This window comes from Strongylocentrotus purpuratus, unplaced genomic scaffold (genome assembly GCF_000002235.5).
Source record: "Strongylocentrotus purpuratus isolate Spur 01 unplaced genomic scaffold, Spur_5.0 spur5_scaffold_4, whole genome shotgun sequence".
Classification (NCBI taxonomy): Eukaryota; Metazoa; Echinodermata; class Echinoidea; order Camarodonta; family Strongylocentrotidae; genus Strongylocentrotus; species Strongylocentrotus purpuratus.
In genome coordinates this window covers 34,637,630-34,655,943 of record NW_022145610.1, presented here as the reverse complement: position 1 = coordinate 34,655,943, position 18,314 = coordinate 34,637,630, and the positions used below count along the sequence as shown (strand labels likewise).

Sequence of the window (18,314 nt, the reverse complement as noted above, 5' to 3'; positions counted from 1 at the left end):
TGGATTAGCCAGATTGAGATTGATTTTTAGAAAATCATTAAGCAAGATAAATCAATACCAGCCTTAACAAAGGTTGTCATGAAGCAAACCAAGAATAAAAATGGGTAACTTTGCAAAACCACCGAGTTGCACAAAACAATCCTTCTGTCTATTAGTGCCTATTGTTTTGTGCCAAATTGCATGTGTTGCAAACGGGTGATCAAACAGAGGCAAAGAAAGCAACCAAAGTTTTAAAGCCTGTTTGCACTAGTTTGGCCAGAAGGGATTAGACCACACAACGAGGTCACTGATAGGTGGCTATCTCATTAACTCAGCTCTCAATTAACAAAAGAAAAGAGGATCAACATGGGGGACCAACAGGCACCGATTTGGGAAGTTTTCTATATAGAGGGAGCAAGTAGCTACAAGTAGTGCAGTCCCGCTTTAAAAATAATTGCAAAGCCGGAAAGTAAAGATAAATACCTGCATCTGATGAGGTCCCCATCCTTGAGCGCTGACCCCTGGATGTAGATGACCCTCTGAGCCCAGAGAGGGACGGTCAGCAGGGCCTTCAGGGCGTTGTCAAGTTCACAAGGAGACAGAAGAACCACAAAGAAATCCTAAAACAAATAATAAATAGCATAGGTGAAGAAGAACATGGAACATGGAACTTGTCTTAAGACACATTTATTCAAAATTGCTTTTGATGATTAACTTACTCTGTTCACATTGATGTATATTTTATATGTATTGTAATTGTAGGTTTATTTGCATTGTTTTGTTTAAATATGTAATTGTTTATGATTGTATTTTGTTTGTTGTAGCCCTTAGAGACTTCGGTGGTAAGTGCTTTATAAGCACCATTTTTATCATTATGGATGAGTTTTAACCTCCCTTGTACCACTAGGTTTATGAAAAATCATCAAAAATCATTTTAAAACTAAAGTTGGGATTTAGTTCTAATTTTTAACTGTTACGTTTGGTTTTAAATAACTCTCACGGATCAACCTTCAAAATGTAAGTACTACATGTTTGTTTCCCTTGGACCCCATATCAAATCCTGTGTCTAGCAGGAGGGCACAAATACAAAATGTGGATAAATGGTGAAGAAAACGATTAGAATCTAGACAATTAATGTAAAGATTGTTATATGTTGTGTAGATTAATATCACAATGTGTACTAAAACAAATATACATCCACTGGATGTGCATCTGTTTGGATGACCACATAAAGACCCCTTTTTTCATTTTGTCCGTTTCCTAAGCAGTCTTCATAATTATAGAGATCGACAGTTTACATACCTGGAGGTCGTTATGCGCATAGAACTCATTGAGGAAATCAACGATGAGATCGTACTGCAGGTTGGTTGCGCATACGACAACATGCTTCTCAGTCTGTGCTCGATGTCGGCTGTATGTCCCGCCTTGTTTCTGCCTCTCCATGATCAAGTAGGCCAGGTTTTCCAACTGTAGATTTAAACAAAAAAACACAAGAAATAAAGACGGCTATTTTTTCTGTCTATCCTTCTCCCCCGACCTCTATCTCTCTTAAGAGAAAGAAAAATAAACTGTACATCATGCTAATGGATGCTATTATAATTTAATCTATATAATCCCTTCTCACTCGAAGCCAACTATCGCAATGATTTTTTATTGCTTATGATAAGAGCAAATCCATACTATTGCAAGGGAGGGGGGGGGGACACAATTCTTTAAAAATTCTGACAGGCCACCCCCTCCCCCTTTAAAAAGCAGCACCTATTCCCTTATTACAATGTACAAGTACATCCCCTCAAAAAAAGGTCAATTTTTTCATCAAATTTGGAATGGAAATTTATGGAATTTTCAGTAAAAGCAAAAGGGGAATAAGCTAAGAATGTACACCACAGCGCTGACGACTAGAGTGTGAAACCAACAACTTTCTCATTCTGCATCAGATTCTCCTCAAACTCTCACTGATCTCATTTTTCTGCTTTTAATAAAAGAACATATTTTGCTTTTAAATCTGACCTGTATTGGTAGAATGACGAGAGCCGAACAGATCATGATGATGACATAGAGTTGAGAGGGCCAGATGCGGACCTCAATGTCCCCATACCCCACCGTGGAGAAAGTTACAATTGTAAAGTAGAAAGCATGGAAGAAAGACATGCCGTTCGTACTGATGTCCCCTCTCTCTAAGTGGTGCATGCCACAGGCACTGGCAAGAAAAAAGGAGGAAAGAAGGTTGTAAAGTTTAAAGCTCATCTTGAACTCTGGGAAAGGATTCAGTGCATTTAAGGTGAACTGGTTTAAATTGATTCCAAATGGTTTTTCATGATGAAAATTAATTGTGTGACCCAGTAAATATGAACAGATTTACATAAATTTGACTGCAACTCTCATTTGCACAAAGAGACCAAGTATTACAGAAGTCTGGTCCACTAGCAACATGAGTTCTGTTTGATGACATCATCAACTTTGTAAATTGCATACAGCTTAAGTGACTCATGTCAATGTTTCATGAATTTTGTGAACATTTTAATAAAATTCGTATTTTTTGTTCGACTTCGTCCAACTTGCAAACGGGTAGGACTTGCCCTTTAAATACAAGGATAGGGAAGATTATCTCCATTTTCATGTCTTTCTTTCTCACTACATAGCTACCATGCTTTGTTTTAACCAAATTGTTTATCATGTCATTCATTTGTATTCTTGAACATCCAGTGAATGTTTCATTTGATTCAATGATGAAATGCATGTGATCTTGTATACAATTTTGATCGGATAAATAATTCATAAAACTATATCTTATCACACAAAATGACATTTAAACATCTTTAAAATGTATTTTCCATTTACATAATAAAATACTGGTGCTTACCAGGTGAATATGAGGCAAAGTATGAATGAAAACAATATCATGACTCGCTGGGAGAGGGCAGAATGAGAACGCATCATTACTCTGTGAAGATCGTTCTGAAAATGAGAGAAAAACACGAAAGTCGCATAATCGTAAGTTTTCAAAGCATTGACCAGGAATTAAGAATCTTCATGCAGGGAATACCGGTAGGTTAGATTACAGTGAAGCACTTGCAGAGACATTTACCCCTCCCCCATACTTAATGATAATAATTTATCTGGATTTATGTAGGGCTTAATTAGGAATACCATCTCTAAATACTTACAGGTATTATCATTACCCTGGTCATCGGATTCAATCACGCACACAGCCTGCACAATTTCCACTACCTGGGGAGAATTCCTACCATATGGTCACCGTGAGGGCATTTGGCAAATATTTGATTAAAAAGACTTTCTTCGTCCTACCAGGTCCCCATTTCAGTCACGGGTATTGAGTGGAAAATGTAAATTAATGGCTTGCCAAAGGACAATAGTGCTGTGTCAGGGATCAAACCCATGACTGTTGCATTTCCAGTCAAGTGCTTAAAAGGTAAAGACCGGTTTTGGAAACACAACCCCTCTCAAAAAATGAAATGGAAGCTCTTATTACCAATCATGTGAAAGAATATGTTTCGACTTATACGTGATGGTACAAATTTTGCCGGGAAACCGCCTACTTACTGATATATTTGGTAAATGATCATATCGATCCGGCCTGGATAGATATCGAGAATGCACTTCAACATTGAACATTTGGGCAAATATTTTTGCTTTTTGGGCAATTTAGGTTGAAGTATTGCCATCTAAACCTTCTGAAGGCAATATTTAAACAATATTGAATGGATATTTTGCACCCAAAACCCTTGAACCGCAATTTTACCACTTCCGGTCTACATATTTAAACCACTCGACTATGACACCTCTATACTACAACACCTCTACTTGCAACTTTCTTACATAATTTCAGTCATAGCCAATAGGACAGTGGAGATAGCTTCATGTATTATGGAAATGGCAATCAATACACAGCACCAGGCCTACATAGCATCATCAATTAGCAAGGCTATGGACACGAACTTTAGTAAGGGCAAGAGTCAATATGCTGGGAGGGGTTAACCCAATGTGGAAGAAGAAGGTGTAAGCCATATCCTGAGGTAATATTCTCTTGTATGTACCGAATGAATGACAGGTGTGTATAAAAAGTAACACAAAGAAATCATGGTCAATCACAGCATATGCAAGCAAGCCATTAACATCTTTCTGGTTTTAAAATATTTTTTGTTTACCCAGGGAAGCCTCATCATTCTTTCTGAAGGCCCTGCAATTATTATTAGCCCAGCAGTTGCCAGGTACCCATTTACACCTGGGTGGAGAGTGGCATATTATGGATTAATGTCTTGCCAAAGGATGTTAGTGCCAGGCGGGGAATTGAACCCTCAACCCTTAGATTGAGAGTCAAGTGAATGAACCACTATACCACGACACCTCCACGATACATAATTGACTTCAGACTGCTCTAGTTTAAATAAACTGTATCATACTAATGAAAACGTATATTGGTAATTGTCCTTTCGGAAGAGAGAGAGATAGAGACAGAGAGAGAGAGATAGATAGAGAGAGTTAGAGAGAGAGAGAGAGAGAGAGAGAGAGAGATAGAGAGAGAGAGAGATAGAGACAGAGAGAGAGAGATAGATAGAGAGAGTTAGAGAGAGAGAGAGAGAGAGAGAGAGAGAGAGAGTAAGTCATGGGGGAAAGGTGTAATTGATTGGGAGGTAATTTTGTCCACAGGGAACATACTCCTGAGGGTAACTGTCCTATTGAATCAAATTGGATTTGTTGTGGGCAACTCAGTTACATTCCGCTCGATGCCACCATAGTTGAATTACTCCCATTTCTTCATAAGATTACTGATGCTGTCATTCCAGTTAGGAGTCAGAAGGCTTATAATATAAAATGATATGAGTTAATGCCCTTTTGTTTCCAGACAGACGAACTGAGAAGTTCAACTAGGTAAAACCCCTTTTAGGTACATCATACTCACGTCACAAAGTACTTCAACATCTTCAGAAGATTACAATTGCTGTTATTCATTGATAGCAAATAACTTCATAACATATACCTTAAATTTAAGTTCATACCCTTCTGGTTCTTAATTATATAATACTGCCTGGCTTAACTTTCGGTAGATACCACATATATTGCCCAAACTAGACCCATATTGCCCTGAGTCAAAGACGAGGGCAATATGGGTCTTGTGAGGGCAATATATGTGGTATCTACCGAAAGTTAAGCCAGTCAGTATTTTTATTGTTATCCAAATCAGACATCTAGAGCAAATACATAAATCAACCATGACAATCTCAAATAACTGAACAAACTGTGTCAACCAGCAGTGCTTGACGAAATTTTTGATACACTGCAAACAGTGTGCCTTTGGTGTGATTATTACGTCACAATAGAGTGCGCGCAAAGTGCGCAGGTTTAATAGATGCGCAATGAAAGTGACAAGATACGGCACGGTCAATATGAGACTATATTTTCACTCGTCTCTACACGCAAAGTCTATACGAGCAGGGAGCCCAAGGAAAATACAAAGAATATACCCCTTCGTTCCCACTGCTAGTGAAAACTAGGGTAATACGGTTTTGTAAATGGCCAGCTCAGATGTCTGATATGTGTAATAATAGCTGATATTCCAAGCCTATTGATAATGCTGACAAGTTGGATATGACTGATATTGGAATGACATGTCTTTATACACTCTAGCATGAATTATCTTGATTTCATGACATTTAGCTTTAAGCATTTAATACTAAGTGCTACAAAATGAATGTCGTGGGCTTGGTATTCAAAGGATTTGAAGGCCAACACTATTAACGAGATACTTACAAAAAGATTTTCTAGAAGATACTTGGCCAGCCAGCAGTTCAGATAAATAGGTATAAAAAGATTCCTCAGAGGCTCCCAGAAAATCTGTAATAATGAAATCAATTCATTCATTCAATCATTTATGGTATATTCAAAAAAGAAAAATCATGACTCATGGTTATGATGCTGTACTGCAAAATATATGCATATCTTGACGGATAGACATTGAAAGATGTTGCATAAAAACGTAATGATAGAGACTACAAAGTTAAATGATTAGAGTGTGTATGATGTAACAGTTAGATATTGGTAAAATTATAATAAATTGGTATAAAATAAAGTTTTGATTACAATTATACATTATCTTCATGATATTTATAATATATTTCATAAAATAAAGAGAATCCCTCCTACATTTTCTGATATTTAGTAATAAGAAGTTTGTATGGAATTATTATTCATTTTATCTTTTTAAGCAAAATGTTATACTAAAATTCATTTACCAAATTTTAGTAAAAACTTAATAATATCTAAAAAAAGAGTGTAAAACTTACTGTAACAATAAATGGCACACTGTTTACAGCTTCAAGAAAAAAATACACGCTGAAAATTTGTTGAAGAATGCTGCCCTGTAACAGATAAATTGAGAAAGATTAATTAATATGTCACACTCATCACCAATTCAACATCACAATATCACTAATAGTACAGACAAAGAAAGATTTCAATTATATCAAGATTATTTGTATCATATTCTCATCATCATCTTTCACAAAAGTATTATATTATACTTTTATATCATGGATTATCAAAATTATCTGCTTTTGATTAGAAAGAAAATGAAAGTATGTCACAGCTAATTCTTAACATTCACTGCACCATTTTATAAATTTCTATGAACTTAAGGCAGGTTAGACAAGATTTGTTGTAAATACGTGGTTTATCGGAACATAGGTGAACAGGCATTTAGCCAGGTAACTGACCTTGTGTTGTAGATACATCAGAAGAAGATGCTGGGCGAGGCTTATGATCGCTATGGAAACCTGGATGGCCCATAACCAAGATGTCCGCTTCACCCATAGCATAGCAAGCCTATGAAGAATGAAGAAGGGAAAGAGAAGATCTATTGAATTTAATATGCTAGACTTTTTAATTGAGTTTTACCATATGTATCAACAAAAATAACAATTGATAACGATGATGAAGGGCATCTATGCAATTTAGAAGCATATGGAAGCTTGTAATTGGGTAAAACACACTTTCTTATTCAGGTAATATAGATAGCTGTGTGTACTTTCTCTCTCTCTCTTTCTCTGAAAAGTTACATCTGTTGATAGCTAAAAGGGCTTATTTGAACTCCTTGTTGACAGATACAAGAGAACATTGCAGCAGATGACTAAATACTGGACAACAGAGGAACTCACTGCTACCCAGAAACATTCAGAGAGGCCGGCTGTACTACCCCCTCATCAGCATGATGCAGCCTCCTGCTGGGTCCTACATGCTATATAGGAACCCATGCATATTTTAACTTGCAATGACACACTTTTCTCAATTGTATTGTATATAGTCTATGTGCTATGTGACACAACACAAGCTTAGCACCTTAGCACCTTCATTGGTACATGACATGATTGACATCCCGGTATAGCTTCAAAGGAGCTTTGATTGGGATTACTGCAACAATTAACTAGTAACAATTGAAATAAGACAATATAATGTTCATTTCAGTATAATTATGATTTTTTTTTTTTTTTTTTTTTTTTTTGGGGGGGGGGGGGGATTTTGCTGAGAGCAAATTGAGCATTAGCGCAACTATCTCAATATTAACTTAATGTCAACATGGCTTTCATTAGACGATTCAATAATTGAAATATAGGTCAATGAAAAGTAAAGAGATAGGAGAGATCTATAGAGGGATTAAATGATACATTTATCTATGCATCATGCACAAATCTGGAAACAAACCTCTCTGTCTGCTAAATCCAGATTATTTTCAAATTATCTATGAGCTTTCTATTATAAATGTAAAATGACACTGCAGCTTTTTCCATGGCAATAACGGCTTTGAAATGGCAGAGGAAAGATAAACATTCTCTGAACAAGAGATAAATCAATACAAATTGACTTACACCAACATCAGGCTGGTGAAATTTAGTTAGCTCAAAGGAAATTCATTTTACAGCCAATTATGATTGCCGATGACGCCAAGGCATTTTAGTTCTTGAGGGGAGAATTGAATTACCTTATACAGTTACAAGTGCAGAGAGTATTCACACTGTGCCAAAGATACAGACATACTTGCTCTCAAGAGACGTAATAGCGATAAGTTAAAATACCCATTGGTAGTGGGGAGATTGATTGTGGAAATCAAGAGGAAATCAGAGAAGTTTATGGATGGAATAGGATTAAACAACTAAGCAATGAGCTAGAAAAACAAAAGGGAGAGGGAGGGGGCGGGCTTGCCCTTAAATCAAATTAATTAGCCCCCATCTTCCTTTACCCTTCTATAAGTAGCCAATATATTTTACTTCGGAAGGATATTTTTCTTCAGAAGGATATTTATTTCACCTCTACATATAATTTTTCTTTTTAAAAAGAAAAACTAAAAAAGAATCTATGATAGAAACATATTCTCAAATTTATACTTTTAATTTTAAAATCCATATTTATAAAAAAAAAAAAAAAAAAAAAAAAAAAAATTGAGAAAATGTTTCAAGATGCACAAAAAACTGGTAAAAAGTTGTCAGTGATTGCTGTGATATAAGAAGAAATTCAGGCTGATGCATCAACGAAATTGCACAAGAAAGATTACACCAGATTAGACATTCATTTTCCTTGATTTTGACAAAGTCTGCTGTGCAATAATAACATGAACAAAAGAATAGCTCGGTTTTTGAGCACTCTTGCGATTGTGTTAGTTTCAATGCTACCCAAGGCATATAGTAAGTATTGATTTGAGAGAGAGAGGTTCCTTTTGTTGCCATAGTAACAGTGAGGCAAGGGGGAAATTTGATGATTATGTTGCTTTTGCAGACATAATAATAATAATAAGAGAGAGAGAGATAGAGAGAGAGATGTGGAACAGACAAGGTTAGAAGACAATAGCATTCTATAAGCTAAGCCCTGAACACATTATGTGTACCAACAATGGCTAAATGTCAAATACGACTTCAGATCTATAATACTAAAATGATGAAATTTTTACTGAGGTTCTCTTTGAGAAGCAAATTAGTCTGGTCTTTGATCAGGAATTTATCTAACCCACTAATGCACTGGATTGATTACAATCTATTGCGGTACTGTGCAGACTTTCAGAGAGAGAAATGTAGAGCAGACAAGGCTAAAAAACACTAACATCCTATAAGCTAAGCCCTGGACAAACTATGTGAACCAATAATGGCTACATTACGGGGGAAATGTCAAATGCGACTTTAGTTCTATAACACTGATTGTATTGCTGGAGAGTAGGGGTGTACCGTGTCTGTATAGGGTTTTTAATGTATATATTTGTTCTGTTTTACAAGCGTGTTGCTTTTTTTAAAGGTTTCCTTTGATCTATTATTTGGTAATTTGTGTATTTATGACTGTTATATGTGTTTTCACATTGTTGGATGATAAATAAATAAAATTGAAATTGAATTGTTTAATATTTTTCTGAGGTTCTATTGAAGAAGCATAGAGTCAGGTCTAAGAATCAGGACTTTATCAAACCCATTTTTCTGCTGGTTTGCTTACAATCTGTTACTCACTGTGCAGTCATTATGATACAAAAGTGTGTATTGACCTAACTTCATTTTTCGACAATTTGTCTGAGTTTTTATAAGCCAACGAATCACTACAGTGATATAAAAACGAAGACATATTATGTTCAACATTTAAACAAAATTCTTCACGGCTTTAAATATTTTGTTAGAATCCCAGATTAAGCCAGATTTTAGAGAGTTGGGTAATTGGGCTTTAAAGTTGGGTAATTGGGCTTTAAAGTTGGGTAATTGGGCTTTAAAGTTGGGTACTTGGGCTTTTAAGTTGACAACTTTGATTTGAGAGCCAATCTAACTCTAAAACAAATGGGGTTACATGCATGCAATACAATTTTGTACCAGAATATATTTATTGTTTGGAAACACATTTTTATCTAACTTTCCCAGCTAAGTACCACAAGCTTTTTAAAAAGGTATATTATCGATTCAACAGTCTATCTAAACCTAATGATGTCTACTGGATTTTTCTACCTCTAACATAGCTGCTTAGTATAAGAACCCACTGCATTTCTGTGGGTTATGGCTTAAATTCAGTACAAGCTGCATTTGCAAGCATATATTCCAAACACCATCTAATTGAACATTAGATCTGGTTGCGGAGCCAAATTCAATCAGAATTCCCACCGCTTCGGCCAGTGGGGCAAGCTGTGTCAACATTGTCTCATTTCTTATTGAATCAGTTTCGATTCTCTAACTGTCACTATACTGTCCTCCTATATCGGAAGGATAAGCGATCAAGTGAGTAAATATGGTTTGAAGGGTGGGTGAGAGCTGATGTGAAGAAAGAAAGTGAGAGAGGAAAAGGCTAGGAAACAAAAGATCAATAAGCAGGTTTGGATGATTTTAAATTTTAATCGCAAAAAGAAGATGAGTAGATATAAAGAGAAAGAGAGAAAGAGATTTAAAAAAAACTATGAAAAGAGAGAGAAGGAAAGAAAAAGGAAGGTAAAGAAAGAGGGAGGTAAAGAAAATCTAGATTAAAGCCTAAATCTTACATACATTTAAAGAAAATATAGCAACAATGTAAACAACAAAAAAAAAGGGTAAAAGTAAAATATATACTGTAACACAAAATATACTTTCATCTTTTACAGTTAAATCATAACCCCTGATCCTTACAAATAGTTGTTGCTGATCTTAATTTTCACAAACTACAATGCCTTGTTTGTTGTTACCTATACTCTAAGAGGCTTTAACTGATAAATACTATACTTTAGTAAGGATTACTGCATGCTAAAGGGCATATTGTACTAGAAGTGTTTGACTTGGAACTACTGATCAAAAACTCCTTTAAATTATTAAAGTTCATTCTGCTGTAAAAAAAGAAGATCAAAACTTAACTTTCCAGCCTTCTGGATGTAATGAAAACATGTTCATTACACACGTACAAGCATTATCAAATCAATTCCGGCAACATACATTTTTTTAATATCTGCGGTGAATTTCACCAAAATTGAGTTTCCATGACAACCTCATGGGCGATGTTATAAAAGCAATAAAAATTCATTGCATTTCAATTCACAAACACAAAGAAAGCCAAGGATATGGTTTCCATGTGAAGGCATTTCCCATTTACAGCATGAAAAGAAGGAGAGGAATTGATAAGGGTCACAATGCCTTTGTTTTCTACCCATGTCTATGTATACAAAATGAAACGAGCATGGAATCAGAGACTGAAATTCCCATTACGTTTACATTTTTCATATATTGTATTTCAAGAGTAAGCTACCAGAAACCACAATATTGTAAGTAAGAGAGAGAGAGAGAGAGAGAGGGAGATAGAGAGAGGGAGGGATAGAAAAAGAGAGAGACAGAGACAGAGATGAAGAGAGAGAGAGAGAGGGAGAGAGGGAGGAAGAGAGAGAGAGAGATAGAAAACGAGAGGGAGGGATAGAAAAAGAGACAGACAGAGACAGAGATAAAAAGAGAGACAGAGGGGGAGAGAGAAAGACAGAAAGAGAAAGTGATAGAATGATAAAAACAAAGAATAACATAAGGAAAGACAGAAAGAGAAAGTGATAGAATGATAAAAACAAAGAAAAACATAAGGAAAGACAGAAAGAGAAAGTGATAGAATGATAAAAACAAAGAATAACATAAGGAAAGACAGAAAGAGAAAGTGATAGAATGACAAAAACAAAGAATAACATAAGGAAAGACGGAAAGAGAAAATGATAGAATGATGAAAACAAAGATTAACATAAGGAAAGACAGAAAGAGAAAGTGATAGAATTATTAAAACAAAAAATAACATAAGGAAAGATGGAAAGAGAAAGTGATAGAATGATAAAAACAAAGAATAACTTAAGGAAAGACAGAAAGAGAAAGTGATAGAATGATAAAAACAAAGAATAACTTAAGGAAAGATGGAAAGAGAAAATGATAGAATGATAAAAACAAAGAATAACATAAGAGAAGGTGGCAAAGGGCGCCCGATGTATATGTTGATATAATGATGACAGGTCACGTCACTTCCGCTTATAAGCCGGCCCCCGAGTCCACTTTGGTGTTACAACTTCTGATTGCGGGACTGAGGTCGGCCTCAAACCACATCCAGAGGTGGACTGAGTCCACCTGGCCTCAGTCCGGCTTTTCAAAAAAAGTTGGTGTTACACATACGTCGAGCCGCCTCCGGGGCCGGCCTCAGTCCACTTTCAGACGTATGTGTAACAGGGGTCAGAGACAAACAAAGAGAGAGAGGGAGAGAGGGAGAGAGGGAGGGAGAGAGAGAGAGAGAGGGAGAGAGAGAGAGAGGAAAGGGGAGAGATATTATACAAATATACCAAGCTGTGAGAAAGAAAAGTGGAAATTATTTATCTGAGGAGGGACTGGCAAAGTACTATTTTTCCAAGGGGCAAAGGATGAGTGCAATTGAAATATGCAGTTATGATGAGGGTAAAGGGATGAAGATCTCACCCGTTGTCCTTATCCTTGTCCTTGCTAATCTTACTCTTCATGAGTTGCACTGCTTTGTTCATACTACATTCAGGGTTCTTGTTAATTTTTCTGATAGCAGGCTATTTATGATTTACAGGAGGCTACTAAAATTGCAAAAGAAAAATCTCTGTGCGCGTAGCGCACATCACCATGTGCGCGAAGCGCACATCACGAGCGCGAAGTCCCTTGCGGCCGGGGTCCAGGGCCCGCCCAAGGGCCCTGGAAGCTTTAGGGTTTTAGATGCTCTCTGGTGCTATCTTAGCCTTATTTTTGAAGATATGACCACACTGTATGAGCCATAGTTTAATGATAAAGATCATGAATATTTTGGCTGAATAACTTACTTTTCATATGATATACAATATGAAATGAAAATGCTCCATTATTGTTTCTGATAAATCAATCATATTTGTGATGAATCTACAATTTTGAATTACATGATAATGATACAAGGTAGTCCTGGGCAAAAACGGTTAACTGACGTTTACAGGACCTTGTCAGCTAGTGAAGAAAATCGTTTGGGATAAAAAAATTAAAAAATAATAATTAATAATTATTTCTATAGACTCTAGGCCTACGAAAAAAAAATAGTTTTCGGTACTTTTCTTCCAATCGCCATGCGCTTAACGTTTATATGCAATATGCCACCTCTGTTTTTCGAATCGGTAAAATAGATCGCTAAAAGTAAAAGTAAAAATGTTACAACACGAAAAGAAAAGATCCAGAAAAAAACCTTTTTGTTGTTGTATTGAAACAATTATCAAATAGATATAAGGATTATATCCGTGTTGGACAAAGTTCTGAGTACATATGAGTACAAATTTTCATTTTTTATTCACAATACGGTAGATCTAACTTAGGATTACGAAGTATAAATAGCAATGCCAATGCGGGTGATCATTTGGACGCAGAGCGAGCTCTGGAGCTGGCCTCTTTAAATTATTGCGAGCGGAGTTCGCTGGCTTGAGCTTGTTTACGAACGTACGTCTACGGTCTAGTCTCTGTGACAGTGTATGTGTACAGCGTGCCGCACCGGTTGTGCAGCGCTCATATTCTGAATCGAATCGTGCATCGCCAAATCAATCACAGTTTCACACTAGGCCTGAGTCAAACCGTTTAACCGACGGTTATCCGACCGCATTCATCAAAACCGTTTAGCATTTCTCGCTCCGGTTAACCGTTATTTGCATACATTTTGGAATGTGCTAATAGCCGATGATAAAGATAATCAAAGAAACCGCAGTGTAATGTTACGCCCTGGCCGCTGCGCGCCAGCTTTCTGGCAGCAGTAATTCCCATGAATGAATTTGTAAACAATAAAACAACCAGCCCCCTTCTCTCTTTTCTCACCCTCTTTATTCCCTTCTCTCTGCAATGTGTTCATCGCTCATGTACCTTTTCTTATTACTGCACTCTCAGCTCACAAACTTTCTAAATGTTTACACATTCGATGGTCAGTTCCTCTCACATCCCTTCTCCCCCGAGTCTCTCTCTCTCAATATTAATATCCATCCCTTGCCGACTCGCCCCCTAAAATAATGTTCATATATAAATAAAATACAAAAATATTGATAACAATAATAATTGAATTTTTAGAAATATCAATCAACAAAGTCTTGGATATTGTGAGTAATTTAAGTTTTTGATCATTCTTCAATTCAGCCGATTAACACAGCCATCCTTTCTATCGAGTCTCACTTGTCTTACTTGTCTTACTCATGTCCCTGCCTCGTCCATGCAGGGACATGCAGGGACATGCTAGCCCATGCGTGCTCTCTCAGTCACACACACATGTACACACAAACCTCCGGCGCCCAAATACACTGTACATACACACAGATGGAGAGCTCATGCTTGTCACATGCACACTTGTGGGCGTGGCTTCTTGACCTCCCACTGAACTGGGTACGGTGAAAGCACGCGCGGTCACCAACCTGTAATTTATGCTGGTATCAAACTCCACCCACATAGCTAGAGAACCTTCCTCATTGGTCACTAACTTGGATCAGCTCATTGCAGGGTGTGTCTTGGGTGTGTGTGATACACACTTCCACATAATTTCATATGGCAATGATACATGCAGGGAGCTCTCTCCCTGACCATGTGCAAACATTGCATTGCAAAGGCATATATAAACACGTCACAGATCAGCTATCTTCACAGAGTAACTTTGCAAGGTTAATCATGATATCAAGTTCAGATGAGGAATAATAAGACATGTTTTATGTTGTTTATTAGTGGTCTCTGTTTATCAGGATGACCCAATTTGTGCCATAGACAAGTCCGGGGCTGGGAATGCTCAGCCCGACAGTCTGAAGACCAGCAGGGTTTGAGATAGCGACTTGACCGAATATGATGTGATTTTTGTATTATTATTTTTTTTTTTTGGAGAGGCTTACAGCCGGCTACGATTGCCGTTACAGCCGGAAAAAATAGCCGGTTGCCGGCTATTAACAAGAACCCTGTACATTTACTTATACGATTTACGTACATATTTCTTCATGTCGAAACAAGCTATAAGATACCTTCCTTCATATGCATTCCAGTTACTAAAGGCTTAACTCAATACTCAAGGTGTGAAAAAGATAAGAACACAACAAGCACTCAAGATGAAACTAAACTGTTTTCACTTCCTCACCATAGCCGGAAATAGCCATGACATTATCATCCTCTTTTCATCTTACTGTTTTTTAATGTTTTCTTATTTCCCTAAACACTTATAGACAGCTTTCTCTCTGAAATGTCAACAAGTCTCAACTGGAAAATCCTTCATTTATCTATACTGAATGAATTCCCGGATCAAATGTTCTCTGTTTGTTTCAAGTGTTATCAGGCCTAAGAGGGCATGTTGAAAAATAGTGTCACCACCCTTTCCTCTCCGCATCCATCCATCCATCGCAACTACGTTCTCTGGTTGCCATGGTAATGGGTCGGCAGGAAGGGTATCCAATTATCATTGAAGTGCACGGTGGAGAAGTCAGTGTGTGCACAATTCTTGTCCAGAAAATAAACATAGCTCGAAAATAAATAGAGGGTTGAGTAATGTTTTATCCCTGCTGAGCTAAAGTGAAATTGACAGTATGTATTTGATATATAAATGTACTTCATGAAAGAAAGCATGAATTGAAAACATTTATTGAATATAAATATATCAAAATAACATATTCATTGGAAAAATATATACTGAAAATATGTTAGTAAAGAAAATGTGTATTCATTGAATGGGTAGGTTTTCACTGAAAATGTGTATTTATCAGTAAATATATACCGGTCATTAATGAAATTGTGTGTTACTATCAGACAGGCCTTCTCAACTGGCGGCGCGCGCGCCACTTGTGGCGCTTGCGGTCAGTCGGAGTGGCGCGCGACTGTTGCAACGACAACAAAAAAAAAAAAAAAAAAAAAGAAAGAGAGAAAGAAATTATATATTTTACTATTAAATACTCGGCTAAATCAAGAAGTTGCAATCGAATTTGAGCCCAAAATACCTGCTTAACAAACAGGAAGAAAGGGGGAATTTATCGTTTTTTACCATTTTATATGACTCTAAAACAACAGTTACTAGATCTAGTTAGCTTACGATGGGCTACCAATTTTAACATTGCCAATCTCTTGAAACATCTTGTTTTTGTTTGTTAGATTTTCACTTTATTTTGACATTTCTTGTGTTTATTGCACCTAAAAAACTACATATAAATTTACCTCCAGTGTAATTGTACCCAGGAATTGTACTAATTTTTTCACATCAATATGAAATTAGGATTGATTATATTGTGGAATGAAATGGTGTTAAAAATGCCCCATTTGGGTCTTTAGAAAGCCCCAAAACCAACCAGCCTCAGAGGGCTCCGCCCTCTGCTACCCCCCAGTTCGGGATTTGCCCCTCGACCCCTTCCATTTACGGCTTGGTCGCTACGCTCCCTCGCAGCACAGTCAAACATATAGGGTGGCACTTCAACTACAAATTCTTTTTGTTTTGGCACTTCTAATAAACTAGTTGAGAAGGCCTGCTATAAGACAACCTATATTTATTTATTGATGATGTATTTAATGACGATATAAATTAAATGAAAGTGTGTAACCATTGATAGTAAGGCAGTACTTGTTGAGCATATCTTTCTCTGTGAGAGTTTTACTGTTCTGTTAATCCTTTGCCCATGGGTAACAGGTGATCCTGTATTAAGCCTACAGAGATGGGAGAATGCAGTGATCATTGGGTTAATTAGAACACAGACATCAGGTAAGGCCCCAATCTAAGACATGCATCCCTGCCTCGTCATGTATTTACTTGTTGCTTCTAGAATGTCTTCTTTAATCATCCAACGTCCTCCTCAGCCAGGTCTGTCTGATGAGGCTTCCCATAACATCACTAATGAGCATTCTGAAGGTTGGCGCACAATCTTGATACCATGTATCCGATTTGCTTTTTCAGTTGATGAACATCTAAAAAAAAGCTCATCAAAAAATAAAGAGAGCCCCCTCCGATATCAAAAATGTAATAACCGCTCCCGCTACTGGTCAATACACTATCGCAAAGACTTTGGAGAAAATCAACAACGGAAATTGATTGCACTACCCTATAGTGTGTCCCAAATGTCTGGATTGTGTAATATGCCATTGAAATGATTGCACGCTTTGAAAGGTGATGGATGGACAAGGCTGGTCAAATTTTGTTATTTTGATTATTCAAGTCTTTGCTATCGTTTCCCCAAATTCATCATGTTTCAAACAAAGTGAATTATTCAATTGTTTGATGAATATTGGTTCTGTATACAGGCATCCATACACATAAGGCAGAAAAGAACCTGTCCTAACATCATCAAGCTCTATATACATGCACTTGTTGCAAAAGTGGAAGAACATTTTCCACTGATGTTCTGTCCATCTGGTCTATCTGATGGGGCCTCCCGTAACCTATGCTAACACTAACAAGCTTTCTCACAGTCATCACATGATGCAAAAACCACACAGCCTGAAAGCTAGTGTGAATAAATGTACTATACATGTATCTCTGGAGGGAAATTACCCTCTAAACTATATTTTTTTAAAGCCCAACATTTGAGATGTGACATTTCTTAATAGAGAACAATATCTTTAAAATGACACTGTTGCATGACAGCTTCTCTGGTGGCTTTTAAGTATTCATGAGATTAAGTTCATAATACAGAGAATGATAGGGTTATTATCTCCTCTCAGAATGTAATATATTAGAACAAGTTTCATATTATGAGCCCATTTTCAATGCCCATTAATATGCTAATAAATAATAAGGGAGTGTCTACTCTATTCAACTTTCAAAAAGGTTAAAATGTCAATTTCCACAAGTCAAGATAAATCGCATAAAATTTAATTTTGTTATTCTTCTGTTAAAGAAATGTTATTTAAATAAATAAATGGTTGAATAAATCGGAATAAGACATAAAGAACAGGTAATATCTCTAGTCATGCTTTCACTTGTTGCTAGAAATTAGAACATGGAAGGATATTCTGCCCTAATATTGCAAGCACGACTGTCTTTAATACAGGACCTCTCATTACCTATGCCAACACTAACACGCCTTCTCACAGCTACTGCACAAACCACATAGCCTGAAGGTTAATGTGACTAACTGTTAGTGTTTTCAGTAGAGCATTTTCTGTCAAATTAGATTTGATTCTTTGCTACCCTGGAAATGCTGGAGGGCATGTCCTTACGTCTTCAAATCACCCAAGAGGAAATGGGTGCTTGAGCGTATCAAGAAAGGGGTTCTGAGAAGGGGTATGCTACCAGTCTTCTTGGTGCCACTGTGCTGACTCATGCTAAATTTTATTTTAAAAGAAAAAAAAAGAAAAAAAGTTTGTCCCTGTTTTTTCAATGAAATACCTAATAAAGGCCTCGTTTAT

The 18,314-nt window shown here is 36.8% G+C and overlaps 1 protein-coding gene across 1 annotated transcript in view; it reads right to left on the bottom strand.

Moving 5' to 3' along the window:
* The window catches only part of LOC100893563 (potassium channel subfamily T member 1), a 73,518-nt gene that overhangs the window by 24,927 nt on the left and 30,277 nt on the right, over positions 1-18,314 (bottom strand). The window contains exons 6-12 of the mRNA XM_030997721.1: positions 6,714-6,822; positions 6,285-6,359; positions 5,752-5,835; positions 2,843-2,937; positions 1,990-2,179; positions 1,282-1,446; positions 463-599 (exon numbers count right to left, since the gene is read on the bottom strand). Of these exons, the coding sequence (XP_030853581.1) occupies positions 463-599; positions 1,282-1,446; positions 1,990-2,179; positions 2,843-2,937; positions 5,752-5,835; positions 6,285-6,359; positions 6,714-6,822 (855 nt within the window). The remainder of the gene's footprint in view (positions 1-462; positions 600-1,281; positions 1,447-1,989; positions 2,180-2,842; positions 2,938-5,751; positions 5,836-6,284; positions 6,360-6,713; positions 6,823-18,314) is intronic.